Below are 21263 nucleotides of genomic sequence, written 5' to 3' on the forward strand. Positions count from 1 at the left end.
TACTTCCATTTCTTTCTTGGCTTCCTGGCTGTCCTTCAAGACTTCCACCCTAACCTTCTGGAATTGTTTTCTGATTTCATTTCTGACGCTTTCCATCATTTCTGTTAACATGGCCTCGTTTGCTTTTTTATTCTCCATCTCCTCTTCAGTCATGCTGCTTTTTGGAGCTGGCGAGTTAGCTTGCCCTTTGATGAACTGTGTTATATTTCTTTGTAATTTGCGCATCTGGGGATCTGTGGGTGGCTTCCCTGGTTTGGCTTTGTGCTGGTTCCCGCTGGTCCGTCAGTGGGAGCCTTTGCCCTGGTGTCCTGGCTCTGGGTTTGGGTTTGGCCGTTGAACCTTGCTTCCCAGTGGGTGAGCGTGACCTTCTCGGTTGTTGCTGAGGTGGTCACTCTCCCTGCACTTGGGGGCCGGTAGGTTCTGTGTCTTTCTCTGCAGGACAGCGTCCTGCCGCTGTGGTGCTGACCCTAGCGTGCCCCTGTTGGGGGTTTGCTGGTCACTGATTCAGCGTGGCGTGGAGGCTTTTCTCTTCTTTGGTTCTTTTTTCCACTCTGTATCTTGGTCAGAGGAGTTCACCTCTCAGGCAGTTCTTCTTGCTGTGTGGACCACTCCGGGGCTGGTGTTGTTGAGGTGCGGCCCACCCACTAGTGCGAAATGCACCAAACTGAGTGGGCACAGGCCGATGGAGAGCTCTGCCCTCCTGTGTAGGCGTGCCTACCAGAGCAGGTGCTGCCGCTGTGGCCCTGCCCACCTGTGCCCTGTGCACCCACTACAACAAGCGCTACTGCTGTGGCCCCATCCACCTGAGCGGGGTATGCCTACCAGAGCGAGCCCCAGGTTGTTGGGTTGTGCTTGCGTCCTCCCGCGAGTCCGCTGTGGGGGGCAGTATGTGTGGGGCCCAGTGGGATCAACTTTCCAGGCGCGGGTTAGCGCCCTCAGACTGCGTCTCTGCTGCGAGGGGGGGAGGGCGTGATCAGGCCCAGATGTCCCTGCTGTGCTGGTATTGCCCACCAGCGCCTGTGATTTTAGTTGTAAAAGTCCGCGAGGTCCAGGCGCCTCTGGGGCTTGCACTGTGGGCTGTCCCCCGGACCCTGTTGGGAAGGGGGCAGGGCCAGTTCGGCCAGTTCAGGCTCCTGGGCGGCCTTGGGGCTGCTCCGCCCTTCCCCTGCTAAACTCCTGTGACTTCCCAGAGCCTGATGGGACCTTCCAGCCTGATTTGGGGGTTCTTTGTTCCCTTGGGGTGGGGAGGGGGAGGGAGGGAGATCTAGCTTCTTTGTAGGGTTTGGGTCTCTGATAGCTGGTCTCCCATTGGGGGAGGGGGTAATCGGGGACTCACTGGTCCTGGATTGTGTGTGTGTCCCGCGCCGCCGTTGGTCCTTTGGGTGTGGCAAAGGTGGTGGTGGCGTCCCCGGCTCTCCCCTTCTGCACCGCTGCGTTCCCCAGCCGCTTACGTCCATTCCCGGTGTGGACCCGAACTTCCCATCGCCACCGTCACTGTGTGTCTTGGTCCGCACTCTTCCCTGGTGTCCGTGGAGTCCCACTGTCTGGACTCTGCGCTCCCGGCAGTCCGTCTGCTGATCGCTGGTTCCCCTTTCCCAGCCTGGCCCTGTTCGGGCCAGGGTCGGCTGGTGGGGGGAGGGTGCCCCGTAGATTCTCTGGCTCCGTGTAGGTTTTCAGCTCTTCTTTTTTGCTCCTTTTAGTTTTCCTGCGTTTCTCCACTGCTTCTGGCTGCTGGTTTTGCTGGGTTCTTGATGGGGTGTTGGGTGCTGGAGTTCCCAGCTTGCTATTCAGTTGGAGCAAGTCGGGGTGCCTCCCTACTGTGGTGGCGCCATCTTCTCTCCCCCTCCTTCTTTTTTTTTTTTTTTTGGCCAGTCCTGGGCCTTGGACTCAGGGCCTGAGCACTGTCCCTGGCTTCTTCCCGCTCAAGGCTAGCACTCTGCCACTTGAGCCACAGCGCCGCTTCTGGCCGTTTTCTGTATATGTGGTGCTGGGGAATCGAACCTAGGGCCTCGTGTATCCGAGGCAGGCACTCTTGCCACTAGGCTATATCCCCAGCCCCCCTCCCTCTGCTTCTTGAACTCCATGGGTGTCGCTTGAATTTGCACCTAGGAGCCAGTGGCTCACGCCTGTCCTCCTACCTCCCCAAAAGGCTGAGATCTAAGGAGCACAGTGCCAAGCCCACCAGGGGAGCAAAGTTTCTGAGACTCTTACCTCCAGTTCACCATGAAAAAAAAAATCTAAAAGTGGAGCTGTGGAGCTGGGGATATGGCCTAGTGGCAAGAGTGCTTGCCCCGTATACATGAGGCCCTGGGTTCGATTCCCCAGCACCATATATACAGAAAATGGCCAGAAGTGGCACTGTGGCTCAAGTGGCAGAGTATGCTAGCCTTGAGCAAAAAAGAAGCCAGGCACAGTGCTCCGGCCCTGAGTCCAAGGTCCAGGACTGGCAAAATAAATAAATAAATAAATAAATAAATAAATAAATAAATAAATAAATAAATGTAGAGCTGTGGTTCAACTAGCCCTTGAGTTCAAAGCCAAGTATTGGCACTTTTTTTTTTATCCTGAACCATAATATTCACCGGGAAAGGCTCTTACTGTTCATTCATTGTTCCCTTTCAGCAATCAGAAAAAAGCCAGTGGCAGATTTGGGACGAGCTGGTTGAACACCTGCAGTTTCTCTTATCCAGTTACCAACATGTCTTAAGAGGTAAGGAACGTGGGCTCGCAAGCTGCGTGACCAGGCATGTAGCGGACAGCGTGACTGTGGTTGTAACTAAGGGATCAGTCTGAAAACAAACACTAAGATTCTTCTGCTGCACATAAAGCACATCAGTACTAAACGCTGCTGGAGCCAGTGGCTCCCACCTGTCATCCCAGCAACTCAGGAGGCGCAGATCTGACTATCGCAGTTCAAAGCCAAGCCAGGCAGGAAAGTCCATGAGACTCTCATCTCCAGTGAACCTGCAAAACACTGGAAGTGGAAGTATGGCTCAAGTGGAAGAACACCAGCCTCGGACAAAAGAAAAAAACCAAGAGAGAACTCAACCCCAAGTCCAAACTCCAGTACCAACCCACACAAAAAGCTTCAGAGCACACAGCACTAGGACCACAAGTGCTTAGTAGTTGGTGCTTTTTTTCTTTTTTTTTGGCCAGTCCTGGGGCTTGAACTCAGGCCCTAGGCACTGTCCTTGAGCCTCTTTGTGCTCAAGGCTAGCATTCTACCACTTGAGCCACAGTGCCACTTCTGGCTTTTTCTATATGTATGATGTTGAGGAACCGAACCCAGAGCTTCATGTATACGAGGCAAGTGCTTTACCACTAGGCCACATTCCCAGCCCCACTTTTTCTTTTCTTTCTTCTTCTTTTTTTTTCTTAGTAATTTTTTTGGACATAAGAGCCTCACAGGGACTTTTCTTCCCAGGCTGGCTTTGAACCTCGATCCTCAGGTCTCAGCTCCTGAGTAACTGGGATGAGAGGCGTGAACCATCCAGTGCTACCCAGCGCCTGGCAGTTGGGACATTTTTTTAGTGCCCTACCAGAAAGGCACAAGTTGTTCTGAGAACAATGTCCTGAAGGCAGTTCCCTGAGCGCTTAACCTTGACTTCACATGTTTCTTTTGCTTACGTAACAAAGTTTAATATTAAAGCAGGTCTGACTAAAGTCCATCTTGAACACTTTTTAACCTGGAAGTGTACCCTAATCCCCCATTTTGCACATTGCTATAGCAGGCAGAGGCATCTACCACCATCAGCTCATTCTCTCACTAAGGGAGCCCAGGCCCAGTTAAACTTGGGAGAAACTGCTTGCTCTCTGTCTCTGGGGCTTTTCCTCATGCTTGTGAATAGTGATCAAAACCTCCCATTTTAGAAGCTGAGCTCTGGTGGCTCAAGCCTGGAACCCTAGCGACTCAGTTGGCTGAGATCTGAGGACTGTGTACGTGTGCGTGTGCACACATGCCAGTTCTGGTTCTTGAACTCAGGGCCTAGCCACTGCCCTTGTTTTTGTGCTCAAGGCTGTTGCTATACCACTTGAGCCACAGCTCCACTTTCAGCTTTTTAGTGTTTTGTTTTGCCAGTCCTGGGGCTTGAACTCAAGGCCTGGGCACTGTCTCTGAGCCTCTGTATGCTCAAGGCTAGCACTCTACCACTTGAGCCACCACTTCCAGCCTTTTTCTGTTTATATGGTACTGAAGAATCGAACCCCGGGGCTTCATGCAAGCCACATTCCCAACCTTGGTAGTTATTTAAAGAATCTCAGGAACTTTCCTGCCCGGATTGGCTATGAACCCCGATCCCAGATCCCAGCCTCCTGAGTAGCTAGGATTAGAGTCACCAGCGCACAGCGGGAAAACCATTTTGTTACATGAAACTTGTTGAGGCTGCCAGTGAAGCGGAGACCTCAGGGCTCCAGCGATGGGTTGGGTCAACAGTCCTTCACTACCTGTCTCCTGTGGCCTGCAACAGGCCTTTCCCTACTACAAGTGGACTTCGCGGCTTCCATCCTGAAGGCCCAGGCGATTCACCTTGACCTCTCTTTGCAGAGCACCTCCGGAGCTCAGTGATCGACCGCAAGGACTTAATCATCAAGAGGATCAAACCCAAGCCCCAGCAAGGAGATGACATCACCGTGGTGGACGTGGAGAAGCAGATTGAGGCCTTCCGCGGCCGCCTGGTCCAAATGCTCGGGGAGCCCCTGGTCCCCCAGCTCCAAAACAAAGTGCACTTGTTGAAGCTGCTGCTCTTCTATGCCGCGGACTTGAACCCCGACACAGACCCAGGCCCAAAGCACTGGAGCCACCCTTGAGGGCCTCGCAAACAACCGTGCACCAAGAATACCTCCAAACTCTTCCTCCAAGCACTTAGCCGCTCCCAAGTATGCACAGTAGTTCCAAACCTAGGACCAAACTTACACTGTGTACCTATAGCTTAGACGTAACTGGCCATTCCCCATGTATATGTTTTTGATAATCCCACTCTAATCTATTCTCAAAGGTATATTAAATATACAAAGTGTGTCTATTTTTTAATAAATTATTTATCTACACTCTTTTTGAAATAGGTAATACTATATGCACTATACGTTTGGACATTTCCATTCAAAATGTGAGGAGAGGCTGTGTGCTGGGGAAACTACGTCAACGCCATGAGTCATAAGGACGCCCCCTTCTGCAAGGACACCGCCTGTCCCTCAAGGGACCCACTCCTGCCCTCAGACCTTTGTATGGCTCCAGTGTGACTCTGTGCCCCATTTATTGAGCTCTCATGTAACCAGATGAGGTGGATGGGAAAAAAAAGTGTGATATAAAAACATCTGTCAAAAAGATACAATAAAGACAATAGTTTTTAGAACACCAGGTTTTTTTTTCATACTTAGTAGGTAGATGACTCTTTCTTTCCTTATGTGTGCCAGTACTGGGGGGCTTGAACTCAGGGCTTGGGTACTCATAGGGTTAGTTTGTTTTGTCAGTCCTAGTGCTTGAACTCAGGGCCCGGGTGCTGTTCCTGAGCTCTTTTGCTCAAGGCTAGCACTCTACCACTTTGAACCAAAGTGCCACTACACAGTTTTGATGATTAAGAGTTTCACGGGGACTTTTCAGTCCTGGCTAGCTTCAACCTGAGATCTTCAGATCTCAGCCTGCTGAGTAGCTAGGATAACGGGCATGAGCCACTGGTACCTGCCTTTTCTTAGCATTTCCAGTCTGATGCTCTGCATTTGAACCACACTTCCAGCCTTTTTGTGGGTAGTTAATAGGATATAAGAATCCTGTGGACATTCCTGCCCTGGCTGGCCTCAAACCTCAGTCCTTAAATCTCAGCCTCCTGAGTAGCTAAGAGAACAGGCAAGAGCCACTGGCACCCAGCTTCAAACACCTATACTTAACCCAACAAAAAGCTACAAATCCACAATTGAGAAAGTAAGGATTTTTATTGTCAGTACAAGTGATATGACAAAGTCACAAATAAATTAATTTTTCTGACAATTTTAGACTCCAGGGCTTCTCTATGAGAAGATGAACTCTTATGTAAACAAAATACCACTCAAAACAAAAACAGCAAGAATCTGAGCCAATGTTGAATATGATGAACACAGCAAGGAGAAATAAGGATGTTTTCCAGAAAGAATGGGCTCATGTTGGTGGAAAATGCTCTTTTAAGTCTCAAGCCCCTAGGCTAGAAAAAAAAAATCAAAGTGAGATCACACTAATTGCACATCTACTTACTCAAGGAGGTTTCAACTTCCAGAGCCCTAGGTGTAGCATTTCAGCATGCACAAGATCCTGTATCTCCAGCACACCCTCCCCCCACCAAAAAAAACCCTAGCATCCATTTATCAGGACTAAGGTAGCACTCCATTTTCTCCCTTGGTTCTTAACCAAATGGCATCCAATTTTTTTTTTTTTTTTTGTGGTTGTGGAGCTTGAACTCTGGGCCTGCTTGCTGTCCCTGAGCTCTTCAGCTCAAGGTTAGCACTCTAACACTTGAGCCACAGCGCCACATCTGGTTTTCTGGTGGTTCATTGGAGATAAGAGTCTCACAGACTTTCCTGCTCAGGTTGGCTTTGAACCTTGATCCTCAGATCTCAGCCTCCTGAGTAGCTAGGTTTACAGGCGTGAGCCACTGGCACCCGGCTTCAATTTCATTTTAAAGTGCAGGAAAGGCTCTGCTTGTGATACAGAAGCAGGGAGAACAGGCTGCAGTTTCCCATGACCCACTAGTTGAAAAAAAAGGGGTGGGGGGTGCCTGGGACTATGGCCTAGTGGTAGAGTGCTTGCCTTGCATACATGAAACCCTGGGTTTGATTCCTCAGCACCACCATAGATAGAAAAAGTCAGAAGTGGTGCTGTGGCTCAGGGGTAGAGTGCTAGCCTTGAGCAAAAAAGAAGCCAGGGACAGTTCTCAGGCCCTGAGTCCAAGCCCCGGGACTGGCAAAAAAAAAAAAAAAAAAAAAATGGGGGGGTCCCTCTAGTTCCAGTCTAGAAAGAGGGCCCTGCCAATGTGCATGTTCACTGCTGAGAACTCAAACAGGACCCTGAGCCCCTAAGAAATCGAGCATTCCATGGACGCCACTGGTCATGATGATGATAATGAAAGAAGAGTTAGGTTTGGGAGTTGCTAAACATAATTTACCTATTAAAGCAAAAGTCAATCTGTTGTTCACCTCATGAGATCCCCACATAACTTACATCAGTACAGATTTCCTTCACACTAGGATAAAGGTGCACTACTGTTTGCTCAAAAATCACTGGATGTGTCTAGCTCCAGCTTCAGTAGACCAGGTTCGGTAAGAAGATACCACTCCTATGTCAGAAGCAAGATGGGAGAATTCCCAGGAGGGGAGTGTGCTAAAAGCCAGTGGGCGTGAGCACATTGAAGTCGCGGGGTTTGAGGGTATGGGTCCGCGGTGCTGGCTTTTTCCCTTCTGTCATGGGGGCATCCATCTTGGGTGGCTTAAAGGTGGCTGGGTCTTCGGCGGGTCGGGTGGCCTGAGCCCGGATCAGCTCCATGGGGGTGGGCTTCTGCGCCCCTTTGTAGGCCTGGATGGTGAAACCTCCTGTGGAAATAAATCAGGGAGCCAAGGATTGCAGGTACAGTGAGCGGCAGATGGTGCACACCACGCGGTAAGGCGCGGGCCCACTGAGGGTTTTCTGGGAGGTAACTCACCAGAATCAGACTTCTGCAGGGTTCGCGACCCAAAGAGACTCCACTTATCCGACACGTTTCTGTCCTTATCCCCGCTTCCGGGATCCATGGTGCTAGGATTTGGCCCAGGCAAGGCTATGGAGGATGCAGGGGTGAACCAGCCTCTGTAGGAGAGGACAAAACCCCTGATACATCCCCTTCTCACACCCAAAGAACAGACTGCCCTTTTTTTATTCCTACCCCTGGGACTCAGACTCAAACTCAGGGCCTGGATGCTGTCCCTTCACTTTTTCCATTCAAGGCTGGTGCTCTACCACTTGAGTTACAGCTCCACTTCTGGCTTTTTGGTGGTTCATTACAGATAAGACTCATGGACTTTCCTGCCCGGGCTGGCTTTGAACTGTGATCCTCAAATCTCAGCCTCCTGAATAGCTAGGCTGACAGGTAGGAGCCAGCCCTGGCTAAGAACAGGATTGTGGACGAGCACTCTCCGCCCCACACCAGAGGCCCAAGCTTTCCTGATCGGAGCAGCTGGGCTCGCGGCTCCCCAGCTGCACGAACCTGGCCTTGTGCTTGGGCGAAGACTGCGGTGTGCTGCTCGGGGTGGACTGGGCTGAGGCAGGCTGCTTTTCCTCTCTTGTTAGGTCCCCACTCTGTAGCTTCAGTTTCTGTTCAGATGGACAGAACTTTGTCAAAGGAAGAGTAAATGCAAAACGGCATTCTGACTTCAGGCACAGTGGAAAACATTTTGGACCATGTAACACATTTTTGGGGGGTATGCACCAGTACTGGGCTTAAAACTCTGGGGTCTTGGGCACTATCCCTTTGCTTTTTATGTTTTTATTAGTCCTGGGGCTTGAACTCAGGGCCTGAGAATTGTTCCTGAGCTCTTTTGCTCAAGGCTAGTGCTCTAGCACTTTGAGCCAGGGCCACTTCTGGGCGGTTTACTGGAGATAAGAATCTCAGACTTTCCTGTCCAGGCTGGCTTTGAACCATGATCTTCAAGAACCCAGCCTCCTGAGTAGCTAGGATTATAGGGATGGGCCACCAGTGCCTGAACACTTGAGAGGGGAAGGGAGGGGAGGGGAGGGAGGATGAGGAGAAGGGAAGGCCAGGGCTTTGCTTTACAGGAAGTTGGCAAGAAGGCCACTTACATGGAGCGCCTCGGCCACTCGGAGGTACTTGGTCTCCTCCGTGGTGAGGCCCTTGTGGGGTGTGTAGCCCACATCTCGCAGCCCTGCCTGTTGCTCAAAACGCTGGATGTCCTCTTGGGTCTGTTCTGGAAAAGGAGATCACAGTCATGCCCATGCCCTCCACCCCCCCGGGTACCGCAGATGCCACTGACATCCAGGAGCCCGGGCCACACCTAACCAGCCCAGAATGGCAGCCCCCCACAGGCCCTCAGGGTGATGCTGACTCCTTCGGGCTCCTAGACACAAACAGCCTTCCCTCAGAGCCAGAGAGCAGCTCATGCCTCCAAAAAGGGCGAGAAGCTCCAGGCGGACCTGGGGACATCTTCATGAAGTGAAGAGCCTGGCGGATCACACCTGCCATTCCAGCTACCCAGGAGGCTGAGAGCTGAGGATCACAGTTCAAAACCAGCCCAGGGGAAGGAAAGTTCATGAGATTCTCATCTCCAATTAACCACCAAAAAAAGCCCAAAGTGGAGCTGTGACTCATGTAGTAGAACATTAGCCTGGAGCACAAAAGATAAGACACAGTGGGTAGGCCCTGAGTTTAAGCCCCAAGACTGACACACATACACACACACACACACTTTAAAGCAAAAGTATCACATGCTGACTGAGCGCTGGTGTCTCACACCTGTAATCCTAGCAACTCAGGAGGCTGAGATCAGAGGATCGCCATCTAAAGCCAGCTAGGGCAGAAAAGACTGTGAGACTCTTATCTCCAATGAACCAGCAGAAAACTGGAAGTGGTTCTGTAGCTCAAAGTAGAAGAGCACTAGCCTTGAGCAAAAGAGCTTAGGGACAGTGCCCAGGCCCTGAGTTCAGGTCCCACAACCACCAACAACAAAAAAGATGCAAGCCCAGTACAGGTGGCTCACATCTGTAATCCCAGCTACTCAGGAGTGAGATCTAAGGATCACAGGTCAAAGTTAGCCAATGCAGGAAAGTCCATGAGACTCTTATCTCCAAATTAACCAACCCAAAGCTACAAGTGGAGCTGTGGCTTAGCCTTGGGAGAAAAAGCTAAGGGATAGCACCTAGTAGACCTTGAGTTCAAGCCCCAATCCTGGCACATCAAAAAAAAAAAAAAAAAAAAAGAAGAAGAAGAAGAAGAAGAAGAAGAAAATTCTCCAAGTACTAAGTTTTTGTTAAGACTCACCACTCCGTCACTCACACACAAACCTTAGCCAAAGGAAGTGAGTCACATCCAGGCTAGTGCTCCCGAGGTACCAACTATATTCACAGCACAGACAAGATGCCCTGAATTGCCTGGGTTTCTTCTGTATGGGACAGCCTGGACCAGGCCTGGCCCAGTATGCTGCACATCTGCTCAGTCTCAACTGATTTCCTCCGTCATTTCCACTCTACCACTAAGCCACATTCCCAGGCCATGTACTGCAGTTTATTTGCGCCATACCACTAGCCCTGCTTTAGTCCCATGAACCATCACGTCTAACTAAGAAGGGTTTTAATGGTCTCCTATACGCTAATACTAGGATTTTAAATGCAGCTTTGGCTTTTAAAAAGTAGAGCCAAGGAGATAAAGTAGGAGAAAAACGAGGGGGGGGGGGGTAACAATGTTCAACGAGAAATGCACTCACTACGTTTACATATATGTAACTGTAACCCCTTTGTAATCAACCTGACAATCAAATTAAATTTAAGAAAAAGGGCTGAGAATGTGGCTTATTGGTAGAATGCTTGCCTAAGCATGCACGAATCCCTGGGTTCCATTCCTCAGTACCACATAAAAAAAAAAAAATGCCAGAAGTGGTACTGTAGCTCAAGTAGTAAGAGTGCTAGCCTTCAGCAAAGAACAGCTCAGGGACAGTGCTCAGGCCCTGAGTTCAAGCCAGATACCAGTGGCTCAGGCCTGTAATCCTGAACCCACAATGATACGTAATGCTGGGCAAAACCATCCACCAAAATGGAGATTCAGTACTCAGAGACTTAGTAACGAAAACACTGCTACAAATGTGCTCATCAAAAAAACCACTGGAGGCTGGGGATATGGCCTAGTGGCAAGAGTGCTCGCCTCATATACATGAAAGCCCTAGGTTCAATTCCCCAGCACCACATATATAGAAGATGGCCAGAAGTGGTGCTGTGGCTCAAGGGGCAGAGTGCTAGCCTTGAGCAAAAAGAAGCCAGGGACAGTGCTCAGGCCCTGAGTCCAAGCCCCAGGACTGGCAAAAAAAAAAAAAAAAAAAAAAAAAAAAAAAAAGACATATAGTAAAACAAAATGTATTTAAAAAAAAAAAAAACCACTGGAGTCACAGCAACAGTTCTGGAAATGAAGAACTGTCTCAGCAAGGCAAAATTTGGTCATGTGCACAATGGTGTGCCACCAGCCAAAATCTGGAGTAAGCACACAGAACAGGCAGGCTGCTCAGGTATTTATTCCTCCTGCAGCAGGCCCTGCCCCCCAGCTGATTGGTTGAGCTAAGGTTCACAATCTGCTCTCCACTGGCAAGAGTGTGAATAGGATAAAATGTATTTAAATAAAGTGACTTCCGAATAAGATTAACAATTTGCGAAAATATACACAATACCCTCTGGACTGGGCTGTAATTCCATAGTCAAAAGAAATCAGTTTAAGACACAACTTGACATTTCAAAACTCTCCTCTTATTCCAAAGCAGTTCCTCTTTTCCTTAACCACGAAGCCAAATCAGGAACTTTTAAGCAATACACTTTGATAGAAAAGAGTTTTTCTACTGAGCCCCAGAAGGGAGGGTTGCTGGCAGCAGGCCTAAACGACGCCCTAGCCCACCTTACTCAGCTCTGCGCCTGCACGGTGCTTACTTGTGATCAGAGAATTCATGATGACATGGGTGGCCTTGGCCTTCACCACAGGGACCTTGTCGGCACCCTCAGTGGCCTCGGCAGGGGGGGACACACTGGCCTCTCCCTCCTCCTGGTCAAGAAAGAAAAGGAAGCACTTGAGTGGGGTGGGGGGTGGCACACAGGAGCCTCATACCTAAACTTCTCTCCACTGGGGGAGATTTGAAGGGGGAGGTGGTCGCCCTCCTAGGTAGATATTAATTATCCCGTCAGTGACAACACCTACAGCAGTGAACAGCTCCAGGGCACAGGCAAGGACCCCCTCTCACAGCCCTCCTGTCCGTACATGCTGAGTGAGCTTCGCTCAACTCAAAGGCCTACTATAAAGCACTCAGCCTACTTTTACGTCATCAGAGCATTGCCACCTGGGTCTCCGTAGCTTTTCAGAGCAAGCACCTTTGCCAGAGGGCGTGGCCAACACACTGTGGGCCCCACCCACTTCTAGTAGGTAAGGCTGGGCTGTGCTAAGGTGGAAGAATTGATGTGTAGTGGTAGTGTGGCTCATGCTTGTAATCCCAGCTACTCATGAGGCTGAGATCTGAGGATTGTGGTGCAAAGGTAGGAAAGTCCAGGAGACTTACCTCCAATGAACCATCAAAAAGCTGCAAATGGAGCTGTGGCTCAAGTGATAAGAGTGAAAACATGAACTAGCGCCCATGTCCTGGGTTCAAGCCCTTACTGGCGCAGAAAAACAATGTTTCTCAGGCTGGATGCGTGGCTCAGCCTCTGCGCAAAAGCGGCAGACCTTGAGTTCAAGTCTCAGCCCCCAAGGGGAAAAAAATGAAAAGAATTCCAGCCCTTCAGCTGGCTTATGACTCGGTCCAAGAGCACAAGGCCCAGGTTCTGATGTCCCTAACCAGTTCCCAAGTGAAGCTGGTGTCTATCTCAGGCTGTAGTGCTTTCTGTTGACAGAGGTTTTGCAGCCCAGGCTGACCTTGAACTCAGCCCTCTTCCAGGCAGTCCTCCAGCTGCCTTTCCTCCCAGAACTTCCACTCCTTTCTATACACAATGTTATCTCTCACCAACCCACTGGGTCAGATCTCAGGAAAAAATTGATAAAATAATTTTCCTTAGAAAGGAACTCCCTGTTCTCTGAACCTATAAAGTAAGAACTCAGGAGAAAAGACTCGGATACACAGAGCTGCACTGAGTTCAAATGAAGCGGGGAGGCCAGGAGGCCAATCAGATCCACTGAGAATGGAGGCAAGCTCCCTCCTTGCTCTCCCCCACAGCTCTGTAGAGCGGTGCCCACCCTCCAAGGGGACACAACACATGGGTATGCACCAACCGGGTTCACAGTGCACAGAACATGGGGGACCCCACTGTACCTGTCACACACTGGCTATCATGGGGCCCCAAGTTTGGGGAAACTAGCTGCAGGTTAAAAGGCCTGCTGTGTTCAGGGACATTAGATCCTTTCTTGTATTTTATGTAAAGCTCACACACTGCCACAACCAATCACCAGGCCAGTCACCATGACTTACACCTGTCAGCCTAGCTAGTCTAAAGGCTGGAGCTGAGTATTGTGGCTCAAAGCCAGCCTGGGCAGGAAAGTCTGTGAGACCAGAGAACTCTAAGTGGCACTGTGGCTCGAAGTGGTAAAGTGCCAGTGTTGAGCAAGAAAACTAAGGGGGCAGTGTTCAAGCCCCAATACTAGCCTTTAAAAAATGGGGAAAAGGGGCTTAGGAGGTAGCCCAGTAGCTCAGTGGCAAAGTACATGCCTAGAAAATACATCATGGGTTCAATTCCCCAGTAGTAAAAAAGATCGACACCCCCCCCCCCAAAAAAAAAAAAAACACCAAGCTGGATGCTGGTGGCTCACTCCTGTCATCCTAGCTACTCAGGAGGTTGAGATCTGAGGATCCCAGTTCAAAGCCTGCCAGAGCAGCAAAGTCCGTGACTCTTATCTCCAATTAACCACTGTGGCTCAAAGTGGTAGAGTGCCAGCCTTGAGCAGAAAGGCTTAGGACAGTGCCCAGGTCCTGAGTTCAAGCCACATGACAAAAAAAAAAAAAGAAAGAAAGAAAGAAAGAACCTGAGGCCAGGTGCACAGGTGACTTAAGTGAAGGGTCAAGGCTGGGGGGCGACTATAGCTCACACCTTTAAGCCCAGCTACTCCTCAGCAGACTGAGATCTGAGGACTGCAGATAAAAGTCTGCCCAGGCAGAAAAGACCAAAAGCTCTTATCTCCAATTAGCCACCAAAAAGCCTGAAGAAAAGCTGTGGTTCAAGTGGTAAGAGTACCAATTTTGAGTGAAAAAGAAGCTAGGCCCCAAGTGCAAGTCCTAAAACAAAAAGAGCAGGGCAAGCTGCACCCCAAAATGCCATCGTTAGGGGCTGCTGTCACCTGTGTCATTATCGCTCCTCCAACTGCCAAATTACTATCTGTATATGTCAAGCATGGTGTCATTCCTGGGTACTGTGTCCCTAACCTTGATTCCCACATCTGAAACCTCAGAGCGCCTACACCACAAGACAGTTATGTACAAAACCACTAACATTGTACAAGATTTCCTTCATCTACGCCCATGAGGTATATATGTATCTAGATCGACAGACAGACACACAAACAGACACAGTATCAGTGAATTTCGTCATGTAACACTTTTGGGTCCTGTTCTCAAGTTATCCATGTAAAAATGTGAAATCTGACTCATCACCACTTGTACCGATACACACGTGGCCTCCGTCCTCAAGAGGCTACTGGACGGTCATAAAGTAATACATTTGCTAGGGACTGTGGCACAGAGAGAGGCCAGGAGGAGAAGTGGAAGTCTCACTCATTACATACATTATATATAAAATTATTACATATGGGAGGAATCTTAGGTAACTTGTAAGGCTGGATCATGGGAAAGGAAGCTGGGGAGAGGGAGGCAGTGGACAGGACCTCATGCACAACTTCAAAATGTTCCAGAGCTTGAACTCTAACAGGAGGAGCCCAGGCAGGACAAGATAACCATCTTTGTTTCAAATATGTGTGGGTGTGCCAGGATTTGAACTTGAGCTCTAAAGACAGGTGCTGTCCTTTTAAGTTTTGTCACTCAAGGCTGACACTCTACCACTGAAGCCACAGCTCTACTTCTAGCTTTGTGGGGGGTTCATGACAGATAAGAGTCTCATCTACTTTCCTGCCCAGGCTGGCTCTGAACCAGAATCCTCACATCTCAGCTTCCTGAAGTCGCTAGGATTATAAGTGGGAGCCACAAGCACACAGTTCATTCTGAATTTTTTTAAAAAGGCATACACAGGAAGCGGGTGCTGCCCCTCAAGAGAGCCATGAAGGCTTGTGGCGTGCAGGGGGAGGAAGAGGAGCTGAGTCTGCCGGAAGCAGTCGGTGGGGTCCAGTACCTTGGCGAGGAGCTGGTACTTGCGCTCTGGGATCACCGGCTTCCAAGGGATGCTGCCCATGTCCGATGGAGGAGGGGTCATGGGTGCGGGATCCTCTAGGGCATCGTCATAGCTGAATGCCCGGCGGCACATCCCGATGGGCAGGGACATCTTGCCTAGGGGCCCACTAGGCCCAAGAGCTAAGAACAGAGACACCTGTCATGGCGGGTTAGCAACTCAACATTCCAGGAGCATAAAACTCGCCTCTGACAGCTCTCAAGAAAGCTGTGAAACAAAGGGACAGACAGGAACATCACAGTTTGCTCAAGGACAGAACAGACTAATTTCTCTGTGTGTGTGTGTGTGTGCGTGTGTGTGTGTGTGTGTGTACACACACTTCACACCAGTCCTGGGGCTTGAACTCAGGGCCTGGCCTCTGTCCCTGAGCTTTCTTTCACTGAAAAATGGTGCTCTAACACTCAAATGAAAACTCCACTTTCAGCTTTTTTATTCCTAATTGGAGGTAAGAGTCTCATGGACTTTCCTACCCAGGTTGCTTCACACTGCAATCCTCAGATCTCAGCCTTCTGAGTAGCTGGGATTCTAGGAGTGAGCCACAGTGCCGAGCTAACACTCTGGATTGTCCACTCAACAACCCTAATGCATTTTCAGAGAAGAAGAAAGCTTAAATTCAGATCTGAATTTTCTGAGCAATCAAAACCAAAACTCATCAGACTCCACAGCTTGTGATCTTTCTGGAAACCCACAGAAGCCCTCTGCTAAGGCTCTTGAATCACAAAAGACTGAGAAGACTTTCTGGTTCTTGTGGTTTGGGGTTTTTTGAGACAGGTTCTTACTATATACAGGCTGTCTTGGACTCAATCCTCCAGACTTAGCATGGGAACACAATGCTGAGATTACAGGTGTATACTACCATGGCTGGTTTTGTTCTCTTTCAGGGACAACAAAACTAAGCCTTAAGGGTGAAGTGATTTGCCAAAGTTCATACAGAAAATGGTTAGGTAAAGCTTGACCAGCTTCTGAGGCCAAGTCCTCTCTCCTGCCCTACCACAAACAACAGCAGGACCAGAAACCTTTCAAACATGACACTGCCTGGTACAGCTCCAACTTCAAGTGTTTAAATCAAACAGCAGAGATTCCATTCCAGAAATTGTTGTTAGCCACTTAGAAAATTCACCCTACCATTCCTGTCAAAACGGCACTGCTGGAATGTTCTGCTGTGACTCAGGCACCCTGCTTCAAGGACCAAGGTTCATTTTGTTCAGCTTGCTAATCCAGTCATGGCAAAACCGAGTCCTGAACCTGCCCTCAAGGTGACATTTTCCAGTGACTAACATGACATAATCACAGACTCCCAGCAGTGTGTCTGAACCAATCAAAGGCTCCATTCAAACAGCAAAGGGGGGAGGGGGAGATGAAGCAGCTACCTTGTGATTATATAATATTAATAACAATTACTAGCAAACTCAGTAGAATTCTTGGTTGCCAGGGACTGGGGAGAAAGGACAGTGAGGTATGACTGCTTAATGAGTACAAAGTTTCTGCTTGGGGGTAATAAAAATGTTCTGCAATTAGATTGTGTGGATGTTTCAGAAGCTTATGGGTGTACTACAAACCAGTATTCACTTCAATAGCCCACGCCTATAATCCTAGCTACTCAGGAGGCTGAGATCTGAGAATCTAGGATCGAGCCAGCCCCATAGACAAGTCTTGAGATTCTTACCTCCAAAAAAATCAGCAAGGGGCTGGGAATATGGCCTAGTGGTGAAGTGCTTGCCTTGTATACATGAAGCCCTGGGTTCGATTCCTCAGCACCACATATATAGAAAATGGCCAGAAGTGGCGCTGTGGCTTAAGTGGTAGAGTGCTAGCCTTGAGCAAAAAGAAGCCAGAGACAGTGCTCAGGCCCTGAACCCAAGTACCAGAACTGGCAAAAAAAAATAAATAAATATATATATATATATATATATAATATCATAAATATCATATATATATATGTCAGCAAAAAGCTGGAGGTGGAAGCATGGCTCAAGTGATAGAGTGGCATCCTTGAGTAAAATAGCTGAACCTTGGCCCTGAGTTCAAGCCCCAGTACCAGCACAAAAAAATAAATGGGTAAAATTACAGTACATGCACTATATCTCAATTAAACAAAGACACAAGCCAATAGAAATTCCTAGGCATTTACAACTCTCATGTAATCTTCACTAAGCAAAAATTCTTCCCATTTTCCAGCTCAGGAAACTGAGGCCCAGACCACAAGCAACTTACTCAATGTTACCCAGCTAGGGATTGGGGGGTAGACCTAAGCCAGGGCTCACACTCCAGGTCCCCAAACAACAAAGCACAGGGCGGCTCCGGATGGTCACAGCGGGTTAGAGTTGATGGAGTTTATGGAGTTGGAGTTTATGGTATTCACAGCACAATGGAAGACAAACACTCAGAGGATTAGGCTGTAGGCTAGACATAAATTTTTACCAGTTTACCTACCTTACTTACAGGGCAATTTGAAAATTTCCCACAACTACTATCCCAATCACTTAAATAAAAATAATAGTCATCCCAGACATCCTGGCTCACACCTGTAATCCTTGCTACTTAGGCTGACATCTGCAGACTGTGGTTCAAAGCCAGCCAGAGCAGACAAATCCAAGAGACTATTATCTCTAATCTTTTGGGGGTTTTTGTTTGTTTTTAACCAAAAAGTAGAGCTGTGGCTCAAGAGGTAGAGTGCCAGCATTGAGCAGAAAAAAACAAGTGAGAGTGTGAGGCCTTAAGTTCAAGCCCCAATACTGGCAGCAGAAAAAGAAAAAAGAAATTACTTATATCATTTGATACAAAGTACCACCCTTACCATACATGCTCAAGGATGAATCTCATTGAAGTTAGGTTTGGGGTTTTTACTAGGACTGGATGCTTAAGATTTTTTTTCCCTCCCCATACTGAGGTTTGAACTCAGGACACTTGAGCCATGCCTCAACCGCTTTTTGCTTTCTTTTTTTATTTTATTTTTTTTGCCAGTCCTGGGGCTTGAACTCAGGGGGATGGGCACTGTACCTGAGCTGCTGTTGCTCAAGGCTATATCATTCTCTCACTTGAGCTACAGCGCCACTTCTGGCTTTTTCTGTGTATGTGGTACTGAGAAATTAAACCCAGGGCTTCATGCATACTAGGCAAGCACTGTACCACTGAGCCACATTCCCAGCCCCTTCTTTATTTTTCAGATAGTGTCTCTCACTTTTTGCCCTGGCTGACTTTGGACTCTGATCCTTCTACCTAAGTCTCCAGCAAAGCTGAGATTTCACGATCAGACACTGCTATGCCTATTTAAATGACAACCTACTATGTCTGAATTATTCTCTGGCCTGATGACAGAAAGTAACTGTTAATAGTTCAGATAAAGTGATTTCTGAATAGCTTTAAACCATCTTTAGAAAAAAAAAAAAAAGAATGCGGTTTACCAGGCACTTCTGGTTGTCTGGCCGCCATTGAAAGACTGGGATCCAAGGTGCTTTTTTAGTTAGAATTCGGAGCTGACACCTGCCACCTAAGAAGATAACAAAGGGCATTTTCTTATGGTGAGTACCGAAGGATAGCTCCAATGCCATGCTGACGGCTGGCACCCCAAGATTTATGTCTTAACAAGTGGAAACACACACAGAGACCCATGGGTGACAAACATGGTAAACATGATAGGGGGCAGGGAGTACTGGTGTGTCTCACATCCAGGGCTGAACACCGGTGAGAGGACACAGCCAACACGCCACCTTACCACTGAGAAATGAGGTCACGACTATGCTGACAGACAGTTGTGAATGAAGAGCATGATCCAGCAGCGGCAAAAGAGCAAAGCTTCCCAGGGCGTGTCCATCCAGAGGTTCTAGTAATAATAAATAACCAGGATTGGTCCAGCCTCTCGGGCTGGCCAGATGCTGTCCTGCACGCAGTCAATGACCCTACTAGCCTTGCAAGGGACATTACAGTTTTCATCTTCCTGACTCACAGCAAAGATATTATCAGGCAACACCAACACCCACTATTTACAACGTGTGTGTGTGTGCGCTTGAACTAAAAAGCCTGGGCACGCACTGTTCCTTAGCTTTTGGCTCCAGGGTGGCGCTCTGCCACTGGAACCACAGTGCCACTTCCGGCTTTTTGAAGATAAGAGTCTCACGGATTTTCCTGCCCAGGCTGGCTTTGAATCGTGATCCCAGGGTCTCATAGGATGACAGGTGTGAGCCAACCGGCAAGTTACTCGCGTTTCAGTGCGTTCGTCTGTCCTCTAATTTGACCGGGTTCTTCGAAAAGCAACCCAGTTAAGAGTAAAACCGGTGTCGAGGGCAACCCCGAGCCAGAGGCACTCTCCCACCCCTGTACCAGGGAGCCCGAGCCACGGGCACCCCTCCACCCCTGGACCAGGGAGCCCCGGACAAAGCCACCACACTTGCAAGGCCTGACCCCCACCTCCCATCCTGCATCCGGCCCCGAGGGTGGGACGCGGCCGGGGGGGGGGGGGTGTTCGCGCGGGGAAGACGGCCCGACAGAGGGGAGCGGCCGCTTCCGGAACTCCAAAGCCGTCCTCAGCGAGCCCTGGGCCCTGATCGCGGCCTCCGGCCTTGCCCTCTGACCCTCAGCCCACCGGCCCGGCCCCGGCCCCGGCCCCGGCCCCGGCCCGGCGAAGGGCCGGAAGCGCACCCGCCCTGGCGGATGCAAGGCCGAGCCCGGGCCGCCGTCAGTCACCTGATCTTGTGCTGTTCCCCAGCTGCCAGCAGCCTGGAATCCGGCACTAAAGGGGTTCGGAGGACCCAAGTCTCCAGAGATGCCGCGGCATAGTCCAGGAGAAAGCCATGGCGACAGCGGCAGCCACAGCAGCAATCGTCCCCACCGACCACTGGGCACTGGGGATTAAAAACCTACTGAGTTCTCGGAACGTCCCGCGAGACTACTCCACCCCCCCCCCACCCGCGTGCTCTCTAGGCGTGGTGGGAGTTGTAGTTCTCTAAGGGGAAGCCACGCCTCCACCCTGCCCTTCAACTGCTTTGCTAAGAGCTACAGCTGATGAAATCCACCAGCTCCCTGAGGAAAAGACTTTTTTTTTCTTTGCCAGTCCTGGGGCTGGAACTCAGGGCCTGAGCACTGTCCTTGGCTTCTTTGCTCAACCTTCACAGTGATGAAAATCATCATTCTACTCTACAAAGCTCACCAACTCTATGAACTTTAACAATACCAAAAGACATTTTTTTTTTTTAAGTTCAGGTGTTTTTGTTTGTTTTGTCAGTCATGGGGCTGGAACTCTGGGCCTGGGCGCTGTCCCAGAATCTCACAGACTTTTCTGCCCAGGCTGGTGCTCCTCAGATCTCAGCCTCCTGAGTAGCTAGGATTACAGACGTGAACCACCATCAGCGGGCTCATTCTTTTTTTTTCTTTTTCTTTTTAATTGTTATTATAAAGGTGCTGTATAGGAAATGGAGCTGTAGCTCAAAGTGGTAGAGCACAAGCCTTGAGCAAAAGAGCTCAGGGACAGCCCCCAGGCCCTGAGTTCAAACCCCACAACCGACCAAAAAAAAAAAAAAGTGATACACAGAGGAGTAAGTTTCATAAGTCAGGTAATGAGTACATTTCTTTTTGTACAATGTCAACCCTTCGCTCTCAGTTTTTCCCTGCCATCCCCACCCACTAGTTGTATAGTTCATTTTCCACATAGTATCTAGTGAGTACCATTGCTACCCTGTTCACCCTTTGTCCCTCCATTTCAGTGACCTACTGGACCCTCCCAAAGGCAAATAAATTAACAAGACAAAAAAGGAAAGCAAACAAAAACAACAAAGAAAAAAAAACTTCTGTTTCCAGTTCTTGAAGTTCACTTTGCTAAATAATATATGATCTGAGGCACACAGGCATTGTGCTTTTGTGTTCCTCCCCTGAAAGTATCCTCCTTTGGTCTCATTGTGCATGAATGCCTGGAGTCCAGTATCCTGTCCCACAGTATTTTAGCCCAGGCTGATCTTGAACTGCTGACCCTCCTGCCTCATCCTCCTCCTTGGTATTTTACATCTAGCTTCTGAAAGCCACTCCCTACCATTTCCTCAACATTGGGGCCCGAAGCAAGCATGGGCAGGGAAGTCCAAGAGGCTATCTCCAGATAACTAGCAAAAAGCCAGAAGGTAAGGTGTGGCTCAAGTACTAGAGCACCAACCTTGGAGCACAGAACAGGGGAAGGGGAAACTAAGGGACA

At 49.2% G+C, this 21263-nt stretch overlaps 2 protein-coding genes and 1 long non-coding RNA gene across 9 annotated transcripts in view; 2 read left to right on the forward strand and 1 right to left on the reverse strand.

The window, feature by feature from the left end:
• The window catches only part of Simc1 (SUMO interacting motifs containing 1), a 38057-nt gene extending 32706 nt beyond the window's left edge, over positions 1–5351 (forward strand). The window contains exons 9-10 of the mRNA XM_048334319.1: positions 2623–2710; positions 4544–5351. Of these exons, the coding sequence (XP_048190276.1) occupies positions 2623–2710; positions 4544–4806 (351 nt within the window). The 3' untranslated portion in view covers positions 4807–5351. The remainder of the gene's footprint in view (positions 1–2622; positions 2711–4543) is intronic.
• A 1552-nt stretch (positions 5352–6903) lies between these two features.
• Positions 6904–19910, reverse strand: Kiaa1191 (KIAA1191 ortholog). Of its 7 annotated transcripts, XM_048334322.1 has the most exons (9): positions 19769–19839; positions 18801–18908; positions 18490–18575; positions 15029–15207; positions 11639–11750; positions 8798–8922; positions 8205–8311; positions 7665–7807; positions 6915–7554 (listed from the first exon to the last, which is right to left on the reverse strand). In XM_048334322.1, the coding sequence occupies exons 3-9, from the start codon at positions 18515–18517 to the stop codon at positions 7346–7348; spliced, it is 903 nt and encodes a 300-aa protein (XP_048190279.1). In that variant the 5' UTR covers positions 18518–18575; positions 18801–18908; positions 19769–19839; the 3' UTR covers positions 6915–7345. The 7 variants fall into 7 exon arrangements, with proteins under 7 accessions (XP_048190284.1, XP_048190283.1, XP_048190285.1 ...); XM_048334323.1 differs by lacking the exon at positions 18801–18908 and having other exon boundaries at positions 19769–19858; XM_048334326.1 differs by lacking the exons at positions 11639–11750; positions 15029–15207 and having other exon boundaries at positions 6905–7554.
• Positions 9612–13433, forward strand: LOC125342188. Its single transcript, XR_007209159.1, has 2 exons — positions 9612–9652; positions 13315–13433. It is a non-coding gene; the product is annotated as an uncharacterized LOC125342188 (long non-coding RNA).
• Positions 19911–21263: the final 1353 nt, after the last annotated feature.

This window comes from Perognathus longimembris, chromosome 25 (genome assembly GCF_023159225.1).
Source record: "Perognathus longimembris pacificus isolate PPM17 chromosome 25, ASM2315922v1, whole genome shotgun sequence".
In the NCBI taxonomy this organism is placed as follows: domain Eukaryota; kingdom Metazoa; phylum Chordata; class Mammalia; order Rodentia; family Heteromyidae; genus Perognathus; species Perognathus longimembris.

Bases quoted from the DNA above. Each gene is read 5' to 3' on its own strand.
- Kiaa1191 (XM_048334323.1), bottom strand. From the start codon at position 18,517: ATGGCGGCCAGACAACCAGAAGTGCCTG. The intron at 15,208-18,489 runs GTAAACCGCATT...CTCTGTTCTTAG, and splicing joins CAGACAACCAGAAGTGCCTG to CTCTTGGGCCTAGTGGGCCC. The intron at 8,923-11,638 runs GTAAGCACCGTG...CTCCTTTTCCAG, and splicing joins CATGAATTCTCTGATCACAA to AACAGACCCAAGAGGACATC.